The 24,481-nt window shown below is 37.9% G+C and overlaps 1 protein-coding gene across 3 annotated transcripts in view; it reads right to left on the bottom strand.

The window, feature by feature from the left end:
- Positions 1 to 554: 554 nt before the first annotated feature.
- PTGFR (prostaglandin F receptor) overlaps positions 555 to 24,481 on the bottom strand; it is a 309,526-nt gene continuing 285,599 nt past the window's right edge. For all 3 annotated transcript variants that reach the window (XM_086717366.1, XM_025912460.2, XM_086717367.1), the window contains one exon: positions 555 to 4,522. In XM_086717366.1, the coding sequence (XP_086573492.1) occupies positions 4,220 to 4,522 (303 nt within the window). In that variant the 3' untranslated portion in view covers positions 555 to 4,219. The remainder of the gene's footprint in view (positions 4,523 to 24,481) is intronic.

Below are 24,481 nucleotides of genomic sequence, written 5' to 3'. Positions count from 1 at the left end.
TTTCTCTGCTATCCGGATGCATTTGGAAATTTTCAGATTTCCATCAAAATTACTACCTGCTGGGATGCCTGGCTGGATCCATCGGTAAAGTGTCTGACTTCAGCTCAGACACTTGTTAGCTCTGTGCTAACATCTCAGAGCCCGGAGCCTGCTTCAGATTCTCTGGGTGTCTCTCTCTCTCTCTCTCTCTCTCTCTCTCTCTCTGCCCCTCCCCTGCTCACTCTCTGTCTCTATGTCTCTCAAAAATCAATAAAACATAGAAAAAAAAATTTTTTAATTATGACCTGCTTAGATGAACCACAAAAGAAGAAAGAAAGAAAGAAAGAAAGAAAGAAAGAAAGAAAGAAAGAAGAAAGAAAGAAAGAAAGAAAGAAAGAAAGAAAGAAAGAAAGAAAGAAAGAAAGAGAAAGAAAGCCAATGTCACAGAAAAGTAGGAAGGAGAGACATACCAAAGATAATAAAGAAAACAAGTTGAAATTCTTCCCACCGAATAGATAAAAATAGAAGTTTAGATTCAAGAGTTCCAAGCTTTATATGACCTTCCCAAAAATAGATTCTTGATAAACACTAGTCCAAGTTTATTATAAATCATTTGTTTGAAGTTTTAAGCTAAAACACTAAAATTACATGAGTTGCATACTGATACAAGCAACAAAATATACACATCTTTAATCTCATACAGTGCAGCACATATGAAGAACACAAAATATATTTATTCACATCACACGTTGCGTCTACTGTTAAAATGCATCAGTAACAAGTTGAAGTCCAACATTATTTACCAGGTGGTAAAATATTCTGACACCCAGCTGAAGAAGCAAGAAAATGTCCATTCCCATCCTTTATCTTCTGACCTTAGTTTACTAATTTGGAGCAATGATGGCAATACAGGTGAAGCTAGCAGCAAGTTTCATAAAAAGTTCGTCTACGTATTTAGCAGGTGCTCTTATCTGGGTTCTAAATTCAGAACAGACACAATACTAAAGCAGCTTTTTCTTTTACAGACTGAAAATGAGCAAATAAGACCATTTATTCCATAAGACGTGTGTGTGTGTGTGTGTGTGTGTGTGTGTGTGTGTACGCGTGCGCACACACGTGTATGCACGCACGCATGTGTTAGCTTTTGGGTTAACTTCAGCAATACAAACTGTATTGCACTTCAGCAATACAAACAAGTAAAAGCAACTTTTGGCCTTTAGGAAAAAATTTAGAAATTTCTGTCACCTAGTTAAAGCCTCACTAAAACGTGTGATGCGTTGAGATGCACCTACAACTAATTATGAGTCAGTATTATCTGTCTTTGTATCATAATCATAAAAACCCACATGCCATTGGCTTTTTTGGCTCATTTTTTAAAGTCACTAAAAAAAGAAAAAGCCTGTCATTTGCAAGCCATTTTCCCAGAATAAAATAATTTCCCAGAAATAATAAGATCAATATTATGTGAAGTTGCTTCGATACTACTTTACCCAATGAGAAGGGAAAGTCAGTTATTCTGGTAATCTAATTATACATTTTTAAGTTATACATTTTATAAGTTTTAAACAGAGCTTAAAATTTCAAAATTGGTTAACCTGTTGACCACTGTTTGTGCTATTTATTTCCACTCATCTTAATAAATGTACTTTCACATTCAACATTTATATGAAAGTTATCGATGGATGCTACACTCTATTATTCAACTTAGGATGCCAAACTCCACTGAAATATATATAATAACAGGGATAAAATTCTGAAATCAGATATATGCATATTATCGTGTTCACTTTATTTCATTTTCCTTGAACAAAAAGCCTAAAACAATGTAAATGCATATTCTTTTATTTTATTTCTTTTTCAGTTTTTGGTGTCTATTTCTTGGGTTTAACATCATTATAAAACCAACTTAGTTGTCCTAAACCTACACTCAGATAATACACATAATCCTTCCAGGATATGCAGAGAGTGACTCACCTGTCATTCCCTAACACCTTCCACACCCATGCATTCCCACATATGGTAATGTCACAAATTCTCTTCAATACAGATACACATGGCCAGGGTTACATCATGGCAACAGAGCAACCATTATGCCATTTACTTAGAAGCCTTAAGGAGAAGAGGCCTGGAATCCTGAGTCACAACACATGGAAGTGTTTGCTACAGCATCCTATCCAGCATGAGGAGGAAGGATGAAATTTTGCTTCCTCGTGCTTCAGTTCCCAGGAAACCAACATTCTCTTAAGTAGCTATGGGAAACAAATGTCTCCTCTAAACCATCTAAAAGTTCTAGGCTTTAAGTGCTCTTGAAACACGAGAACATTCATGTAATGTAACAACAATCAAAAATTGCAATGGCTTTTTTAAAGTATATACACTGGATATTTAAATATATATATATATTTAAATTATATATATATATATATAAATAACCAATATGTAACTGTCATTTGAAACAAAATGCACAAAAACTTTGCAATTCCATGCTTATTTTGCATCAAAAAATTCTTGTCTGCAATTCAACTGACAAGTATTTACTGAGTATCTTCTATGTGTTCTATATATAAGAATAACCTTTGTGTTACTCATCATTTACTGGTCTTAAACAAAGAATATCATGTGCCTTTTTGTGTGTGTTGGGGAGCATGTTTCCTTTCTTTGAATTCACTGGAAAAAGTAGTTTCCTTTAAACCTTTAATGAGACTATTTGCTTCATTTCTTTTAATTTATTCATAAGAAGTTACCAAAATTCACAAAAGCTAACAACTTCCAATGTAAATTACCAGCCAAAAGCAAAAACTTGTGAATATAATAATTTAAGTCTAGCTGAACCACACAGATTTCCTGGGGAATGTGAAATCAGTCTCACAGAGAAGGTTAGTTTTAAAATGGACCACAGTTAATGAAGGCAAAAAATTCTTTTACAGAAATACATTTCCTTACTATGAAACAGAACTGCCTACCCTATGTTCTGATGGCCCCAGGACATTTTGAATGATTACTAAAATTTGGGGGGTTGAATTATACAAACAAGCAAAGAAGTCTAAAGTATTACTGGGAAATTTGGGGAGAGATCATCATCCCCTGATCTCTTGGTCAACCATAATAATGATTTCCAAATGCCTGACTAATTGCCAATTTCCCCTTGACACAGGTAGCATAGGCTTTAAAGATGCCATCTTAGAGATTTAATGAACCAGCTTTCAACAGAAATTTCTCATATGCGCGTGTGTGTGTGTGTGTGTGTGTGTGTGTGTGTGTGTAGAAAGCACAAATAAGCTACAGATAGTCTTTGAATATTTTATATAGATTGTGTTTCTTTTGTTCTCTGATACAAAAATGAGAGCTCAAAGTAGAGCTCCTTTGCCAACATTCTTTGTACCTATCACTGGGCAGAGTTTCTTAGGATCTGCTACACTGCAAATTACCTGTTTATGTGCTGACATAGAGCTTTTGTTTCTCTAAAAACTACTTACTGTGCACTAGAATTTTCAGAGAAAAAGGAAATTGCTTGAAAACCGTGCAAATCTATAGCTTGCCAAAAAAAAACCCCAGAAAACAAAAAACAAAACAAAACAAAACAAAAACCTTCAAACAACAATTTACCTCCATAGTAAAACATGCAAGCAGTCATGTTTGTCAAAATGACAAGGATAGGCTCATTCTATAGAGGCTCGCCAAGTCAGGCAACCTGACAGCCACACCTGGTGTAAGAAAGGTCATTATAACTATAAGCCACAGTGACTCCCATGTGACATGACCATACATATATAGATAGAAGCAACATAATGAGGGGTGTAACAGACCAGATCAAACAGTGAGGGTGCTCTCCTTCATTGAGCCTCGTTTATAAGGAACAGTTGCAGAGCAGTGACCCCCAAATCAGCCATTTCACTGTGAAGGTAAGTATTGACATGTTCTTTGTCAGATAAGCTGAGTCAATGCTTTAGGTTTCAACACAGTCATTCATTCCAAAAGTGTAAATAACATAAATAAGCTCCATTTTTTTTTCAATTTGACTCCCACATGGAATTATCCCATCGTGTTTACCTCCAGTTGACAAAAACAAGTGAAAAGATGTAATTATACAGTTAATTTAACAAATTTCAAAAGCCGAGTCTGACAAAAGTGCCCCCAAACTAACTGCTGAGGTCTGAATTTCCCTGTTAGGCTTTCTATTTCTAGCCAATTAACTGAAATACTGACGACGCTTTTAATTTTGTCTTAGACCTACACTGACTTACTGTTCTATTAAACTAGGTGCTCGCTGATTTGTTTTCTCTGCAACTGGTGACTCAGAAATAGCAGCAACCTTTAAGGAATTTTTAATGGAGCTGAGCTCCCAAACATGCAGGCTGATGATATGCACTCCACAGCAGCGTCTGGCAAGTTTGTAGAGGTTCCTAAGGACTGCCTTCCGTAGCAGAATATACACCCAGGGATCTAAAATTTGATTCCACGTTGCCATTCGAAGAGCAAAAAGCGTGGTTTCACAAGTCTCCAGAGAATGATTTCCATTTATTCCAATGTTGGCCATTGTCACCTGAGAAACAAACAAAATAACAAAATCAGTTGATACAGGCATTTTCTTAGTCATATAGTTGTTTAGCTTAACTAGCTAGGCTACAGGGCATCCATTTCATTTTCCACAAAGTGATGTTATTTTGCAAAATACTGACAGAAAGAAATGAACAGTAGCAAAAACACTGATGTAGACATCTGGATCCTTTGAGTTCAAATTGACATTAGAACTACAACAGTGATAACTTATTTGGCAAGTCAAATGTACACAGATAGAATGACCCAAGAGAGGACAAAAAATGAGACCAGGAACAGACCTTTTCTTACTTTTGGGAATAGTAAGTTCAAAGCCAACATACATTTGGAAGTTTCAATGAAAAAAACTAAAGTTTATTTATGTAAACCAATTAAAGTTCAGATAAACTAAAGTGTAGATAAACTATAGATAAGAGGTTCTTAAAATTAATTTAGAGCATCTGATACAATTTGCACATGGAAATGGTATTGTTCTGGAATGTTACTTTTAGAATTTTCTGCTTTGTAACCACAATACCGGTAGCTTTCTTCTTATTTCTTATTCCCTTCTCTGATTCCTCACCCTCGCTTTAACTTGGCTAAAATATTCCAAAAATGCAATGGAATTTTCTAAGGGTTCTGAGGAAATGAGTCCCCTCTATACTACCACTTGGTCAACAATAACAATGTAGAGTTTGGCCTCATGTATTCATTTCCTGACCTCCCGTGATGTTAAAGAGATCATTTTGTGGAATAAGTTCCATAAATGGCCCCAGCTACATGTCAGAACTGGTCCAATCACTGAGCCCAGCTTTGACTTCCAAATAAACAGTTGCAGAACAGACAAACAAGAGGGCTTTGAAAAACCTTGGCTATCAGAAAGAAAGAAGGAAGGAAGGAAGGAAGGAAGGAAGGAAGGAAGGAAATAAAGAGAAAGAAAAGAAAAGAAAGAAAGAAAGAAAGAAAGAAAGAAAGAAAGAAAGAAAGAAAATGAAGCAAAGGTGAAACTGAAAAATTAAGGGAGGGTCAGACCACTATACCACCAGCATTAAGAGAGGGCATAACAAAGCCTAAAACCCAAATGAAAAGAAAATCATCTTTCTTGTCTTCTTAATGGACCATTATCAGAAAGAAATGTCTTAATTTGGCCTGATATGAATGGTTGAAGGATGAACGTCCCTCATCCAAACCTTCATTACCTACACAACAAAGTACAAACTCCTTATCTGGCTGGCTCCTTGATGATACATCTGAAGTCTGCTGCAATTTTATATGCTATGCTCCAACTGCTGTGAAGTCCTCACCTGTCCCAGGAGCACCCTGCCCTTCTGAGCTTTGGCTTGTGCAACTCTATTTTAAACTCCTATGTCCCCTTTCTCTGCCTGATAAACTCTAATCCATCCTTCAAGCCCCATGGAAAATGAGCTCATCTCCATGACATTTTCCCCAACTTTACCAAGATGAATTAGCTCCAAGATGAGTTGCTCCTTCTTTCTTTGCTATCACAACCCCCTGTCCATAGCCAATTATATTTCTTACCACACTGTGTGATAATCATGCATTTGTCTCTATTATCTGTAAGCATCTCTTCTTTTTTTTTCTAATATCCAGTACAAAAGCTGACACCTAGAATGTACTCAGTATTAGGATGAATAAAATTGTATTATTTTCTATTCATTGAGGCTATTTCTAGAAGTACAGCAAAATATGTGATCATCCATCATAACCAACTAATATTTTGAGGCTTAAATGTTTCTGGAAGTTTTAATACAACAGCATCCACTAGTGAAGGATTCCAAAATGCTTTATTGTCACTCAAAGGAACAGGATCTTGCATTCCATGCTAATTCCTTGGGAAATGGCTCTTTCATTCTGGGTTCATTTCCTGGGGGAATAATGTATCAAACGTTAGACCTAACCATTCTGTAGCTAAATAAGGCCAACCAAGTTTCAACATAGAAAAAAAAATCACAGTCCTTGGGATGTCTGGGTGACTCAGTTGGTTAAGCGCCTGACTTTGGGTTAGGGTTAAGGTTTAGGGTTAGGATTAGGGTTAGGTCATGATCTCACAGTTCATGAGTTCAGGCCCCTCATTCAGCTCTGTGCTGACAGCTCAGAGCCTGGAGCCTCCTTCATATATGTGTCTCCCTCTCTCTCCCTGTCCCTTCCCCACTCTAACTCTGTCTCTGTCTCTCTCTCAAAAGTAAAAAGATTGAAAAAAAATTGGAAATAAAAAGAAAAAAAAGAAAAATAAAAATCCTCATCCAATAAGTACCTGGGTCAAGTATAGGCTCTTATGTCACTGTTCCCCAAGTTATCCGACAGCATAGAACAAATAAACCTTTATGAGCCTAGTTCCTCTTAGAAGAAAGCAGGGCCAAGACTCAGGTAGTTGGATTGAGATATTTTCACTTTATATTTTTTCTTTACTAATCAAATATTTATTGATTATCTGCTATGGGCCAGGCAAGGATGGAGTGGCATACAAGTAGACGTGTGCCTGCCTCCCACGGAATTTGCAATCTATTTGCTGGGGTTTGGGAGATGGGGAATTGGCTCAGGGATGAATGAATAAGTATTTCTCTTGCCTTGTGAGTATTAAATGAATGTATTTTCTATTAATGATTAGATATGTTCCTAGGAATCTCAGAGCCCAGACAAGACACTGGGAACAAAGTTGGGAACAAAGATGCTTCATGTAATTGCCTAGAACAGCTGGGCCTGGTTTAGAGACATTCAAATTAAAAACACCTGAATAACATGACACGTGCTTCTCGAACTCTCCTCTCTCCTTGCAGTGTGGTGACCAGCTGTGCAAAGACATGGTGTCCTCGGCTAGCGGAAGTATATTAATATATTTATTAACATATTATTGAAGATTCAGGACAACCTAAGTAACCCACAAAAGCTAAATTATGGTAATTTTATGTAATGGAAAAATATGTAAGCATTAATGTTTGTGATCCAGAGTTAACTTTTTAAAAAGCAAGTTACTAAACTGTATCAACTAAGTAATCCCAATTTTGGAGGAAAAAAAAACAAAACCAAATATGTAATTTTGCAAAAGTGTAGAAAAAAGACTAGGGTGCATATCAGTATTTCAATTGGTTATATCTAGACAGTAGAATTACAGATAATTTTGATTTTTGCCTTTGGTTAAGCACTAATTTACTAATATTTTAGGTAGATCATGCATTGCTTTTGTAATTCATGCATTTTCCAAGTAATTAGTTGAAATATACTCTTGTACTAAAGAATCAGAACTTATGTGGATTATTTATGTATGTCTGTGTGTATGTGAATGAGGTGCCACAGAATTGCCTGAACAGGGCAAGACCTGATGACCCTGACAGGAGAAGTGTGGGGGCTGGGAAGTGAATGAGGAAGTATGCCATGTTCCCTGGGCTGTGTCTGTCAATAGTCACCTCATAATCCTTGAAAGACTTCTTCTCTGGTCAGCCCACCCAAACTTGAATTCCAGAGAGCTGTGTACAGATTAGATTCTCATTACACACTCCGCCTTCCATCTAATTTCCAAGTGCTATCCATCACATGGAACTAGAGGAATATTATGTGTTATTTTTCTAAAATATCTTCCTTTGAACCTTGACATGTTCATCTTGACTAATGATTAGAATTCTGAGAAATGGACAGGGCCAAGTGTTTGCATATTCTATGGGAAAACCAACTGATTAACATGATCCCTGTAAACACTCCACACTAAGATGAAAGACAAATAATGAAGTCAAAGAAGTATATGGGGGGGAGGGATTATGTTCACTGCTGGTTGCAAAAACCAAAATAGATAGATGGTGGAATAAATCATCCATTCATTTGGACCATGTAATACAATTATATGAATTGTTAAGGTCACCGAAATTAATAAATATGCCAGGCTATTTACTCATAGATAACAGTTTTATTCTGGAAGCTATTTTATCATCCTCTATTGTAAGTCTATGTATCTTTGGACCACTATCAGGACCCCAGTGGCTGTTCACAATTAAAAGCAATGGTAAATTCAAAAATCATGCTTCCTTTCCTCTGAGCAATCATAAAAGTAAATTAATCTAGATCTCACATATATATGGAATTTAAAACAAACAAACAACAGCAACAACAACAATAAAAACTAACTCACAGATACAGAGAACAGACCAGTGCTTGCCACAGGTGAGGGAATTTTGTGGTGATCTTAACTAGACTTATTGTGGTGATCATTTTGCAATATACACAAATATCAAATCATTATGTTGTAAACCTGAAACCAATATAATGTTATATGTCAGTTTTATCTCAGTTTTTTTAAATAAGTAAATCCATCTAGCAGGGATTAGCTTTTGAGTGTTTCCTATGTCCAGGTATTGTGCTAGATAGTAGTGATGCAGAGATGAATATTTATAGAGAAATCCCATCTAACATGTATTTTGCTTATGAATCTAGTTTTTACTTCTGTCTCTCACACCAAAATGAAATCTTCTAGAAAGCATATATTTTTCTTTGGTTGGTTCTCTGTTGTATCCCCAGCACCTGCCATACAGTAGGGCAGTCGGTATTTGTTGAATGCATTAAATGAAGGATGTCCCTATGAGGAGAGCCCAACGAGAAAGCAGACATTATAATGTCGTAGTGTAATACAGGCATGTAAAAGATGCCATAGGCAGGGCTGTTTACTGACATGTGAGCTCAGATGCGGTCATTGGAAATTATAACATTTTGCAATCTTCCCAGTATACCACAACTGTAGTTATTCATACTTGACTAATTTTGAATTCATGGTGATTCTGCTGCAGTTTGTCAAAATTTTCTTTGTCACTAGTTTTTAAGGAAATTTAAATGAATACATAATCAAAACCATTTTGGTGGGATATCCAACTTCTTTCTACAGCAAACCATTTTCTAGAATTTTATCATCTATTTGCATATGAACAATGTCTATGACAATTATACAGGGTTCTCATCTAGTCCCTGAAGCAGGTGTTTTCACACGTAATTATCTTATTCCAAGAAGCAGACCATAACTTCCGTCCTTTCTGTCATCACAGAACACCAGTTCAGGGACAGTTTTTTGGGGGAATGATAGTGTATACAGAAGTACAATCCACTGATTACAAGTTACTGTCCCTTATAACATTATCAACCAAACACTGATCTTTAGGTCTGGCACTTGAATAACCACAGAGATAGGGGATAGGTGTGAATATGCAATTACAATCCAGCCTTATTGGATGACAAAAAAAAGTTCCATCTGTAAGCTTTACCAATGGACCAGTCCATTCTATCTCCATGTTTGAGTAGTTTAGCTTATGTCATTTGGATGACTAGTGACTATAAAGAACTAGGTAAAGATAATGGATTTTTAAGTGCCACAGCACCTAAGAGTATCTTCAAAGGAGAAATTCCATTTAATTCCATTGTAATGGCAATTTTGGAAAAGGAAAATCATATAAGTTACTGAATCTGTCTCAACTAAACGGGTGACTTTTAGAGTTAAATATATTTGTGGTGATTTAACCAGATAGCATTTATTCTGGAACTAGAATAGTATTGTATCTCTACAATAGTGACTACAAGAGCCTTCAGGGAAAAAAACAAACAAACTACTCTTCTGCAAATCTAGAAAAATAGGTTTAAAAAAACTGTCAGAAACAGAAACATAGAGGCTCTAACAGGATACTTCTTTACAACTATGAATTTTTTCCATACTTAAATTTACACCATGTAAACTTTTACACCATTAAATATAGAAGGTAGCAATATTTCAGTCATTTCCCATTTACAGACTGCTCATTGAAATTTTTTAAACAGTATTTTGCACATGGTAGATGATTTAGAGATAAGTAAAACTAGAATACTACAATAGGGAGAGGACAAAAGCGTATGGTATTTCTTATACCCCAACTGTAGAACAGCTACAAAATGTTGCCACCCCCAAAGTACAGATCAGTGCTGCAAAATACAAACATTTGTGCAGATTAAATTTTTATTTTTTACTTGATTTGTTGACAGAAGATTAACAAGGGGCACCTGGATGGCTCGGTTGGTTGAGCGTCTGGCTCTTGGCCTCAGCTCAGGTCATGAGCTCATGATTCATGAATTCGAGCCCTGAGTCAGGCTCCAGGCTGATAGTGTGGAGCCTCCTTGGAATTATCTTTCTCTCCCTCTCTCTCTGCTTCTCCCCTTCTCTCTCTCTTTCTCTCTCTCTCTTTCTCAAAATAAATAAGTAAATGTAAAAAAAGAAGAAGATTAACCAAAGACCCAGTCAACAGCACATTCTTGCGCCTGCCTAAAGACTTACAAAGTTGTAAACAAATGAGAGAAGAGGGAGTGCTGTATAGATATTGCCCCCTTTGGAATGGGTGCAATCCCAACCATAATACCCATAATACTTCACATGCATCCTTGCTCCTTCACATCAGCTGAAGAAATGATGTGTAAAATGAGCAATGGGAAAAAATTTTAACTAAACAGTACACAGAGACCAAAAAAAAAAAAAGGTGTGCTACCTGAAAAATCCAAAAGCTCATCTTTCTAAAGAAGATTCAGTTGTAGAACCCATGTATTTTCATTTGCTAGTGCAGTCTCTTCTCCAAGGTCGGCATCATTTTTTAAATCTGTTAGTGGGAAGATTTATACCAGATGCCCGAGGTATAACTGTCCATGTCGTCCTTGGCTGTTAGTACTCACAAAAGAATGCTGTAATTTCTTCTTCTGATACTTTTTAAGGGAATAAATCAGTCATTTATCCCAAAACACCAAATATCACAAAATTTAAAATAAATAAAATTTATATATCAGGTATGTCACGGGTGATCATGTCTTTAAGAAAAAATATAGAAAATGTAAAATAGGGGCCTGAGTGGCTCAGTCAGTTAAGCATCTGACTTTGGTGCAGGTCATGATCTCACAGTTCATGGGTTTGAGCCCCAAGATGGGCTCTGTGCTGACACCTTGGAGCCTGGAGCCTGCTTCAGATTCTGCCTCCCTCTCTCTCTGCCTCTCTCTCTCTCTGTCTCTCTCTCAAAAATAAATAAACATTAAAAAAATTTTAAGTAAAAAAAAAAGAAAATGTAAAATAAATACAATCAAAAGATATGCTCTAGAGACCAAAGAGATTGTACTGAGTTACAATAAAAGTAAATTATTCATAACTGAATGAAAACCAACTACCCAGTTAAAAGAACATCCTTATTACAAACTGCAGACCTTTCATAGAACTTGACCATTATCAAAACCCAGGCTGGCACTAGTCCATAAGGACTGGTCATTCCAGCAGTTATGGGATCCTGGATCATGGGAAAGACACAAAGTCTCCTCTAAACCAGAACATGCCACCTAGGAGTGAGAGACATAGCCATGAATACTAACAACAGAAACTAAAACTGAGTATTTCCCTGTGCTAGGAAAGCTCTTTTGATATACAGGTCATATCATCTTCCTAACAACCCTGTGACCTGTGTATTGTTATCTGCATCTTACAGATAAGGAAAGTATGGTCCGGCAAGATAAGAGACCCAACCATGGTAAGCGTCAGAGCCTGAATAAAAGCCTGTCCAAGGCCTGTCTTCCTAATTACTACCTCCAGGCTCTGCAGCTTACTGGCTCAATCCTCTGACCAAACTTCACCCAGGAAGAGTAGACAAAGCCTCCTCAGGACTGGGACACACTCAGGAAGGCACTTGCCTGAAGGAACAGAGACCTCACAGCAACCACGCCAAGGAAAGGACGCCATTAGAATCTGTTTCAGCATCAAGAAAAGTGCCTTTCCTGGCCTTGTTCCTGCCACTTCTTCTGCCAACATCCCCACCCACCTTGAGGCAGTGGTGGGGATAGGAGAAAACAAAGATGAATTAAGGCCCTGCTCCAATCATAAAAAAAAGCCTTAAGAAGTCCTTCTCTTTCTCCCTTCAGATCAACACAGATATACACACCTTGCCCCTGAGATAGGACAAGGATGACAAGGCAGAGGCTGGTAAACAAGATTCCAGATTGATGTCACCTAGTCAGAGGGGTCCAGGGAATTCCATTCAAAATTCTTGGCCCAAAGCTAGAGATGATGTAGAGGGCACAATTACGTGTTCACGGGATCACTACCACCAAGACGCAAGTTCATACTTCAGAAAGAAAAGCAGGAATGTCACTGAAGGGATTCTAAGAGCAAAGGCAAACAAAATCTGCTTTGCTTATTATATACACAGAACTGTCTACATCACTTCACATGAGAAGACAGAATCACAAAATCTTAGAGACAGCAGGAAACCTTCCTTCATCTAGTCCAATCCTCTGTATAAAGTGGAAATTCCTTGCAGGTGTCTTTAAGCATTTGGTGGAGAAGACTCACCCCTACTCATGAGAGAATCTCTTCCATTTAAACTGTGTGAGTTGATGAACATTCTCTATTATCATGAGCTGAAATTTATGTATTCTAGGTTTGGTTTCCAGAGCACCATAGGATAAGTGCTGTCAGCTTTTCACAACTTTTATAAATAACACTTTTATCTATTTCTCCATTTCTTCTACTGCTCCTCATACAACATGGCTTGCAAATGCCTGGCTATCCACCTCTTATACCTGAGTTTCTCAATCTCCCTTTTAAAAAAATGCACTGGTTGGAAGTAAAATTAACACTTTCTTATATAGTCCGACAAGTACAGAGCTCAGGGGAACAATCGCTTCTTGAAATCTGGAGAAACCACTCCTATCTGTGCCTCCAGGATTATGTCAGCCAGCTTCCCCTTGTGAACAGATCCTGGCTCATTACAGGAAACAAGCTTCTTACTTACTAAAAGTACTCCTAATGAATATGTGGAGCAAGACAACCATCATATTTCCCTGCTTGCTTCCAAATTATTCAGGCTTATATGTAAGGATGTATAAATATTTAGACATGGGGGAAAGCTCTCAGTTTTTCCCAATTGAGGATGATATTAGCCTTGGGTCATTCATATATGGCTTTTATGATCTCAAGGTATGCTCCTTCGATCCCTATTTTCTTGAGGGTTTTTATCAAGAAAGGATGCTGTATTTTGTCAAATGCTTTCTCTGCATCTATTGAGAGGATCACATGGTTCTTGTCCTTTATTTCATTGATGTGATGAATCATATTGTTTTGTGGATGTTGAACCAGCCCTACATCCCAGGTATAAATCCCACTTGGTCATGGTGAATAATTTTTTTAATGTATTGTTGGATCCAGTTAGCTAACATCTTGTTGAGGATTTTTGCATCCATGTTTATCAGGGAAATTGGTCTATAGTTCTCCTTTTTAGTGGGGTCTCTGTCTGGTTTTGCAATCAAGGTAATGCTGGCTTCATAAAAAGAGTTTGGAAGTTTTCCTTCCATTTCTATTTTTTGGAACAGTTTCAAGAGAATAGTTGTTAACTCTTCCTTAAATGTTTGGTAGAATTCCCCTAGAAAGCCATCTGGCCCTGGACTCTTGTTTTTTGGCAGATTTTTGATTACTAATTCGATTGCCTTACTGGTTATGGGTCTGTTCAAATTTTCTATTTCTTCCTGTTTCAGTTTTGGTAGTGTATATGTTTCTAGGAATTTGTCCATTTCTTCCAGATTACCCATTTTATTGGCACATAATTGCTCATAATATTCTCTTATTATTGTTTTTATTTCTGTTGTGTTCGTTGTGATCTGTCCTCTTTGATTCTTGATTTTATTTGTTTGGGTCCTTTCCTTTTTCTTTTTGATAAAACTGGCTAGTGGTTTATCAATTCCTATTTATAGTTGCACCAAAACCCATAAAATACCTAGGAATAAATCTAACCTAAGAGGTGAAAATCTATACACTATAGAAAACTATAGAAAGCTATGAAAGAAATTGAAGAAGACACAAAAAAAAAATGGAAAAAGATTCCATACTCCTGGATAGGAAGAACAAATATTGTTAAAATGTCAATACTACCCAAAGCAATCTACATATTCAATGCAATCCCTATCAAAGTAACACCGGCATTCTTCACAGAGCTAGAACAAATAATCCTAAAATTTGTATGGAACCAGAAAAGACCCTGAATAGCCAAAGCAATCTTGAAAAAAGAAAACCAAAGCAAGAGGCATCACAATCCCGGACTTCAAGCTATACTACAAAGCTGTAATCATCAAGACAGTATGGTACTGGCACAAGAACAGACACTCAGATCAATGGAACACAATAGAGAACCCAGAAATGGACCCACAAACGTATGGGCAGCTAATCTTTGACAAAGCAGGAAAGAATATCTAATGGAATAAAGACAGTCTCTTCAGCAAGTGGTGCTGGGAAAACTGGACAGCGACATGCAGAAGAATGAACCTAGATCGCTTTCTTACACCATACCCAAAAATAAACTGAAAATGGATGAAAGACCTCAATGTAAGACAGGAAGCCATCAAATTCCTTGAGGAGAAAGCAGGCAAAACCTCTTTGATCTTTCCCGCAGCAATTTCTTACTCAACACGTCTCTAGAGGCAAGGGAAACAAAAGCAAAAATGAACTATTGGGACCTCATCAAAATGAAAGGCTTCTGCGCAGCGAAGGAAACAATCAGCAAAACTAAAGGCAACCAACAGAATGGGAGAAGATATTTGCAAATGACATATCAAATAAAGGGTTAGTATCCAAAATCTAGAAAGAATATATCAAACTCAACACCCAAAAAAACAAATAATCCAGTGAAGAAAGGGCAAAAGACATAAATAGACACTTCTCCAAAGAAGAAATCCAGATGGCCAACCAACACATGAAAAAATGCTCAACCTCACTCATCATCAGGGAAACACAAATCAAAACCACAATGAGATACCACCTCACAGCTGTCAGAATGGCTAACATGAACAACTCAGGCAACAACAGATGTTGGCGAGGATGAGGAGAAAGAGGATCTCTTTTGCACTGTTGGTGGGAATGCAAGCTGGTGCAGCCACTCTGGAAAACAGTATGGAGGTTCCTCAAAAAAAAATCAATGGATGAATGGATAAAGAAGATGTGGTATATATATACAATGGAGTACTACTCGGCAATCAAAAAGAATGAAATCTTGCCATTTGCAACAACGTGAATGGAACTGGAGAGTATTAGGCTAAGCGAAGTTAGTCAGTCAGAGAAAGACAAAAATCATATGACTTAATTCATATGAGGACTTTAAGGGACAAAACAGATGAACATAAGGGAAGGGAAACAAAAATAATATAAAAACAGGGAGGGGTACAAAACAGAAGAGACTCATAAATGTGGAGAACAAACTGAGGGTTACTGGAGGGATTGTGGGAGGGGGATGAGCTAAAGGGGTAAGAGGCACTAAGGAATCTACTCCTGAAATCATTGTTTCATTATATGCTAATTTTTATGTGTATTTAAAAAAATAAATAATTAAATCAAATCAAATAAATAAATATTTAGACATAAATATGCACAGTTATAGCACATATCTGTGGCTATCCTAATGGATTTGTTTTGTGGTATAATACCCAGTTCTGGAGCTTCAGATGTCAACCCCTTGGTAGGACCTCTGTATATGCTCTTTGATCCACTAGCATGATGTCTCTCAAACCGACACCTGCCCTCTCTTGTTCGGTGTCTGATCACTTAAAAACCAGACCATTATGTTGTATGTTCCTAACTTATCCTCCAGACACAATTTAATTATTCATTTATCTTATTTCAACTTGTTCATTTTATTTGTCAAATATTTCATAAATGCCACAACAGGTCATTTTCCCTGTCCTTTCCTCACCAGGCAGGACCTGTCTAAATCTCCCACCTTTCCTATCCAATCTTCTCTGGGAAGTCTTTCCTAAATCACTCTATGGCTTGTACTCTCTCATTCTACATTCCCATTATGCTCTCACCATCCCACTGGTACCATGTGTAAAATATAACCAAATCAAGTCAGCATAATAGCCCTTCAATTATATTGTAAATGCCTTGTATCTTTAACTTTCTCAAATCCTTCTTCTCTACTTTTGACAGGATAATTGGGGAAAAGACTCCCACAGTTGAGATGAGAAAGACAAGAAAAAACAGGTAATTCTGAGCACAGAATTTTGGAGGGTTAAGCAGAAAGTAGGTCAGGCAGTCCCAGATCCAAGAAGTCAAGGATTTACTGAAAAATAAGAGAAGTAAATGAAAGCTTATGTGGACTTGTGTCTCAAAGAATGCCTCAGGCTCTCTGACCATTCGTCTATAGCTTACCCAGAGCACCCATGTATTTAAGACTAAAAGAACCTGGTACAATTAAAGTTAGTTTTAAATTTTTAATTATTTTGGGGCACTTGGGTGGCTCAGTCGGTTAAGCGTCCGACTTCAGCTCAGTTCATGATCTCACGGTCCATGAGTTCGAGCCCCTCATCAGGCTCTGTCCTGACAGCTCAGAGCTTGGAGCCTGTTTCAGATTCTGTGTCTCCCTCTCTCTCTCAGGCCCTCCCAGACTCATGCTCTGTCTCTCTCTCAAAAATAAATAAAATTTTTTTAAAAAATTAAATTTTTAATTATTTTAATGTTTATGTTGAGAGAGGGCGTGAGTGGGGAAGGGCAGAGGGAAAGGGAGACAGAGAATCCCAAGCAGGCTCCACACCATCAGCACAGAGCCCAATGCAGGCCTCGAACTCAAGAACCAGGATATCATGACCAGACCAAAATCAAGAGTTGAACACTTAACCTACTGAGCCACCCAGGAGCCCCAAATTTTTTATTTTTTTCAGGGGATTAACCAAACATTCCCCCCGGAAGCCTTTACAGTTCAGAGAAATGTCCCTCATCCTCTGGTCAAATTGAGAATCATTGCAGAGGGTAAAGAAGCAGGGCGGATGCAGAGATTCCCACCTTGGCCAGACCCCAGGAGAGTTTGGGGGCCTGGGGAAGGGCAAGGGGGTACATTCAAAATGCTACACCAGAGACTTCTCTGTCTTAGAGGTCCTGACTAAAGGGCTTCTGCCATCCCTGCACCTCCTGCATCAGCTGTTAAATCAAACTCACTGACTAATCAATGAGTTTGATCTAACTTGAGAGAGGCTTTGGCCCACCTACAGCTGGCCATTGACAGCTCCAGCCACAGGGGGCTGCAGGAAGACCAAACTAGTCCACTGGAGTGACTTAGGTGCCGTAGGAATGATGGGATTCCTTTGCCCCAACGTGTCTACAAGAAAGGAGAGAAAGGGAAAGGAAAAGTCCTGTTGGCACTTTATATATTTTAACTATTTCATCCTCACAAAACTCACACGGATTGTTACTATTTTTTTGATAGTCCAGATAAGAAGACAAAATCAGAGAGACATTAACTTGCCAAGTTCACACTGCTGGTTGGTGGAAGAGGCAGGATTTAAACCCAAGTCTGGGGCACCGGGGTGGCCCAGTTGGTTAAACGTTCGACTTCAGCTCAAGTCATGATCTCGCAGTTCACGGGTTCATGTCCTCATCGGGCTCTGTCCTGACAGCTAGAGCCTGGAGCCTGCTTGGGATTCTATGTCTCCCTCTCTCTCCACTCCCCTGCTTATGCTCCATCTGTCTGTCTCTCTTTCTCTCTCTCTCAAAAATAAATAAGTAAACATTTAAAAAAATGTTAAACCCAAGTCTATCTGGCTTCAAATCTTATGATCTTTAATAAACCATTTCCAGTAATGAAACCAATAATTGTATGATACATTTATGAACAAGATGATAAAAAGAAAATAACAACAAACACTTATGAGTACTTACTATGTTCCAGGCACTGTCTAAACATATTTTGCATCTATTATCATATTTAATCCTGTTACCAGTCCTTGAAGAAAACAGTGTTATCTCTATATGAAGATGAAGGAGCTGAAGCATGGAGAAGTATAGTAACTTGCCCAAGGTCATGGCACTAAAATGTGATAGGGTCAGGATTTGAAGAGCTGCAGATGGTGAGTGAGGATGAACGTGTTGGTCTCCTTCGCATTCACAGATCTCATTTTGAACTCACTAGGTTCCTATCTCTTTCTGTCCATATCTAGTGTTATTTCTAGCTGATTCTGTGGTAGGGACCCTTCCCTAAGGAGAGAAAAAAAGGGAGAGAAAACTTCAAGGTAAACTGGCTAGGTGCCTATGTGACAACATCCCTCAGGACCTTATAAACTGAGACTACTTAATCAGACTACATGTTTGTGTGTGTTACCACATATGTGAGACAAAGAAACAGAAAATGTATAAAAAACTATGCCATGTAACGTTTGGTGCTCAGTTTTTCGGGTACGAACACAACTAGGCGGTGCTGGCATGAATGAAGTTGCTTCCTGGAAATTAAAAAGCCTCAGTGTCATGACTCTCTGTGTGAGAATCCTGCTACAATTCTAGCACTCTCTCACTCAGTATTTCTATTAATGCATTTCACTAATATCTTTTGTGAAAATCAGGAACATATGCTATTAAATACTTTGCTCCAAATCTCTTATGCCCATAACAACAGATGTAAGTGACAGGTAGGGTCATGTACCACAGGTGGATTATGCTTTAAACATTGGCAATGATAGACACTTAAGACATTTTCATCCTAATCAAGAATTTTTTATCTAAAATGTCATAACTAGAGTAATTATCAGCAACTAATGTGTGAGTTAAAGAGAAAAGACCTAGTTGGAAATTAGTGGTAGTATTGGAGACACACTGTTTCAGGAATGAAAAACTACTCTGACTGTTGGCAAAACTGTTTCAATAGCAAATGCAGACTGTAGCAGTAAGGTGATTCAGCAAATGTCTGCTCTGAAGCATACCATGTTTTTCCAAAGAGATGTTTCCAACTGGCAAAGTTAGTTTATTATTACAGAAGTTCAGAAAGATTTTCTGACGCACTCTAAGTTCTAGGACCATAATTTGCAAGTTAATGACAATTTTTAATGAAATGAGTGTGCTTTTAAAAATAAAAAGGTATCCATTGTCTATTCTTCAACTGTCTCAGAAGCAGATACTACAGCTCCATCTACCCCAGAAAGAGAAAGATTTAATCTGTCTTGTGGACTTCTTTATCCCCAGAGCCACACTCAATACTTGGTACATAATAGGCACTCAATAAATACCAAATAAAGAAATAAATAAATTAGAAATTTTAGGGTCCATGGAGGTACATGATTATTTTTGCACACTGCGGGGCACATAGTGGGTGACTAATTATTAATTGGCATACAACTTTCTCTATAATGCACAAAGCTATTCCAATTTACTTCAGTGGCTACACCACCATTATAAATGAATAGCTAACATTCATAATGTTCATGATACCGTTATGTTCAACATCCAATAGAGGACAGATTTAATGAGTTGTGGGGTCTTAAGTGAGGGTGAGGGGAGATCTTTCAAAAAAAAATTTTTTTAAGTTTATTTATTTGAGACAGAGAGTAGGGGAGGGGCAGAGAGAGAGGGAGAGGGAGAATCCCAAGCAGGCTCCACACTGTAAGCACAGAGCCCAATGCAGGGCTTGAACTCACCAACCACGAGATCATGACCTGAGCCAAAACTAAGAGTTGGACGCTTAACGGACTGAGCCACCCAGGTGCCCCGAAGGGAGATCTTTTTAAATTCATTGTATTTTACTTATTTACTTACTTATCTATTCTGGTAAGAGACTAAGTTATTTAAAGTGGTAAAATCGGGCCTTGAAAGTTTAGCATAAGTATGTCACTGATGTATATCTTTGGTATGATTTTAGGGATGCAATTATGATGACATTTTTACATTTCATTAATCGTTACTTCCCTAAGACTTCAAAAAGTCAATCATTTACTGCTTTATCAGTATAATAATAATAATAATAACAATAATAATAAATTTCACTAAATTCTTTTGTTAGTTATAGTTAGTACTGAGGGACCAGCAATCATTGTCTAAAAATCAAACTTACTAAAATATGAAAGCTTACTGCCTTTATGCCATTTAAATTTCTAAATAAAGATTCCCATTGCTTTTTCAGAAATCACAAAAACTCAACTTTTAAATAAAAAGAACCATTTTACAATGCAGAATATACAGTCATTAGGTTGAGCTGATCTTTCTGGGGAAAAAAAATACTGATTGCCTAAAAGTTCACAGATGCTAGTAAAAATCTGTATATCAGCTGCCTCTGTAGCTGAAGACTATAGCTTGTATGAAAGTGTAAGAAAACTTTTGAGAATGTGTCAAAGTGGTCTGCGAGAAAGGACACATCAGCCATGCTATCATTTATCCTTAACAAGGGACTCACAGTCCTGCCAGACCTGGCTTTTATGAAGTAGATTGAGTCCACCATCTATTTTATGGATAAGTCCTGGTTATTTCTTCCATGAGCACAAGTGCATTCTATCCCCTTTAATGTGTTACTGTAACCCATCCATGAAATGTTTCCTAATTCACTACTGACCCCAAACTTTTGCTTCACTGAAGGCACTTCATTCCTGTTCCTCTCACAGATCACAATGCCTGTCATGAATATTTCCATGCTGTGCTACTGACTAAGATATTGTTTACTGCCTCACTTGTAGCTTGCTCACCAATTATATATGTGGTGATCTCATTCTTTTTATTCGTCCAATCCTGAGGACCTCTATTATAAAAAGCACATGACTTGGCTTCATTCCAATAAAATCACTGGTGTTCTTGCCCTGCACCACGCTGTTCAGGAAGATCTGTACGTAAAACTGTTTGGGACCCTAGATATCTGTGGCAAATGGGGTGTTTGGCTTATACAAGTTATACATGTCAATTTATACCTCACATCTGCATCATTCCTGCTGACAAATGACACCAAACAAAGCAAAAGGCAAAAGCGCCAGCACATGTCTAGTAGGATTCAATCATCTCATGTAAGACTATCTCTAGAAATGAGTCATGCCCATAGAGGAGGTTCAGGAATGCTCCTGCGTCCTAGGATCTCAGTATAGTGTTGGCTTGATGCTACATTAACCCTATACTTCAGTAGCCTCTCAGAAAAAAAAGTATCAGTTTGTCTTCAATTTTCTGTCACTTGAATAGGATATCGCTTTCAAATACAGGTCTAGCAATAATGTTCTAGTTCCAAAGAATAACTTAAATTATGTATAATTCTTGTAGTACAGAGCAGGACCTGGGTGGGTTTTTTTTAATTTGTTTGTTTTTGTTTTTTAAAGACATACTGTTCATCTGGTATAAATTAATCACAGTAACAAACCACGTCTCCTTGGTATAATCATTATGTGAAGAATTATTATATAAGCATACCACCAATTTCAGAAGACTGCTTCCAATTTACAACTATTGAATTGGAACAGTTTCTAAGATTCTAAAGCAACAAACAAAATATTGTTATACTGCTTTTAGTACTGTGGTATAATAAAGAATTTGGCTGGCCATTGTCCCTGATTCTTGGGAGGGAGCCTCTAAACCCTTGGAATTTCCTAAATGGTGGGTATGTCTTTACTATTCATGGTGGACCCCTGGAATCATGGGTGTTTATGCTCATTAGGTGATTCCTGGTAGACACCTAGATAATTTCAGGATGAGGGCAGGCCATGCTGGAAAGACCCCTCATGTAGTTACAGATGGTCCCTAAATTATGATGGTCCAACTCATGATTTTTCAACTTTACAATAATACAAAAGCTGTACACATTCGGTAGAAACGGTATTTCAAATTCTGAATTTTGATCTTTTCCCAAGCTAGCCATATGCGGTATGATCCTCTCTTGTGATGCTGCGCAGCACGTGGCAGTGAGCCAAAGCTCCCAGTCAGCCACTCAACCACCAGGGTAAACAAAATGATACACTTATCACCCTTCTGTTCCATACAACTGCTCTATTTTTTTTAATTTCAGTACAGTATTCAATAAACTACAGGAGGTATTGAAGGCAATTATAAAATAGGTCGTATGTTAGATAATTTTGCCCAACTATAGGCTAATGTAATTGTCCTGAGCATGTTTAGGGTAGGCTAGGCTAAGTTATCATGGTCAGTAGGTTAGATATAGTTAAAGCATTTTGGGGGTGCCTGGATAGGTCAGTCAGCTAAGCACCCGACTCTTAATTTTGGCTCAGGTCATGATCTCATGGTTCGTGAGTTCAAGCCCTACACTGGGCTCTGCACTGACAGTGAGGAGCCTGTTTAGGACTCTCTCCCTCTCTCTCTGCTCCTCCTCCACTTGTGCATTCTCTCTCTCTCTTCCTCTCTCCCTCCCCCCAACCAAGTAAAATAACTTTTAAAAAAAGGAAAAATGTTTTAAACACATGAAAGCATTTTTGACTTATAATATTCTCAACTTACAATGGGTTTATCAGGACATAATCCCCTCCTGAGTTGAGTAAGATCTGTGGTGGGTTGAGGCTTTGAGCCATGAGAAATTAGCCTGACCTCCTGGAGATGGACACGATCAATGATTCAGTCACTCATGGGTAGGTAATGAAACCTGATGAAAGGTATCCTCCTTCATACCTTTCAGGTATGATAGGTACCTCCGCAATAGGTACCTCCACATTAAAGGAGGTATCCTCCACAATAAAACTGTAATCAGGAGTATAGTATTTTCTGAGTTCTGTGAGTCATTCCAGAGAATTAACATATCTTAAGATGTAGTGGGTACTCCTGATTTTGTAGTCAGTTGGTCAGAAAAGCAAGGGGCCTGGGAATCCTCAGGCTTGCAGCTAGTGTCTGAAGTGAGGGCAATCTGGAGGGAGAAGGTGCCCCTAATCTGTGAGATCTGAAATAACTCCAGGCAGTTAGCACCAGAACCGCTTTGCAGGTACCTGGTAACATCTTTGAGCATGTCAGAGTAACAAACTTAAGTAACACGGGAAGTATTGCAATAGCCCTGGACTGCTTCAGTTTAGGCATCCTGATATTGATCTTGCCAGTTGGAACTGCATACCATTTTCATACCATTAGGAAGCACTTGGGAGGATATGCATGAACTTTTCAATTAAGCCATCTGGTTAACCTAGGTATAGCTAGCAGTAAAAGAAAAAAATTTTAAAAATAAATTAAAAAAAATTCTCAGCATTTTGTTCCAAGTGTAGGGTTTTGAATGGAATTCAAAATCCAGTCCCAGGTTGGGACTGGAAAGAACCTTAAAATTGTGTAGCCTAATTTGTTCATTTCACAAGGACAAAAACAACTGAGGTGAGGGAGAAAAGTGATTTGCCCAACAGCTATTTTAACATCCAACTGGGACAAGATAAGATCTGTAGTATCTAAAATCATACTGTGATTCTTATCCTCCTGTGGTAACACATTGTTCAGGAACTAAGGCAGATAAATTCTAGTCAGGTTGCCTTGCCACTGAGACAGAAAAAAAAAATGGCACGCAGGATAATCAAATGCCATGTCTTTCTTCGGTTGATCATTAAAGTAGCACTTTTAACGTCTTCTTTACATTTCTGCTGACCTCCATAACAAAAGGGGTAGCCTATGCAGATCCGCACTCATTCTAGAAGCATTTGTAAAGCATCTATTATAAATCAGTACTAGGCATTTAGAGATGTCAAGAAGAATTATTAGGCCCTTCTTTTCTAATGGAAGGAACTTCATCCTCATAAAAGCATAAATGGAGCTATGTAAGTCCTGTAATCAAAGGCCACAAGAGAGCACCGTGAAGACAGCTGGGGGTATCGTGAAAGGACTTCTTTGCCAAAGGGATTTGGCCATTATTTTACAGACATGTCAAGTCATTCAAGGATTTTAGGAAAAGAAAGGAAAACCAAACTTCCCTATTGCATACATGGGGCATGACCTTGCCAACTTGCTTGAAGCTTTTGACAGGAATGCTTTATCTTGTTGCTTTCCTCTCTACGTGGCTCAGTGACAATAGTGACTTTGCCAAAGCCATGAAGAAGGCACACTTCTAACTTTGTATTCATCAGCCTCTATTATAGAAGTCTTGTGGTAAAAAATGTAGAATTGATTCCTTGTCTGAACAGTTAAAACTCAGTTCTAATTCCTGGGTCCAGTGAGGGGCAGGAAGGAACTTGAACCAGATAGAGAGAATCAGGCACCCACAGCCAAGATGTAAGCACATTCAAG

Source organism: Puma concolor, chromosome C1, assembly GCF_028749965.1.
Source record: "Puma concolor isolate L17-30 chromosome C1, mPumCon1.1.hap2, whole genome shotgun sequence".
NCBI lineage: Eukaryota > Metazoa > Chordata > Mammalia > Carnivora > Felidae > Puma > Puma concolor.
Note: the sequence above shows the minus strand (reverse complement) of the source record. Positions and strands in the feature narration are given on the sequence as shown.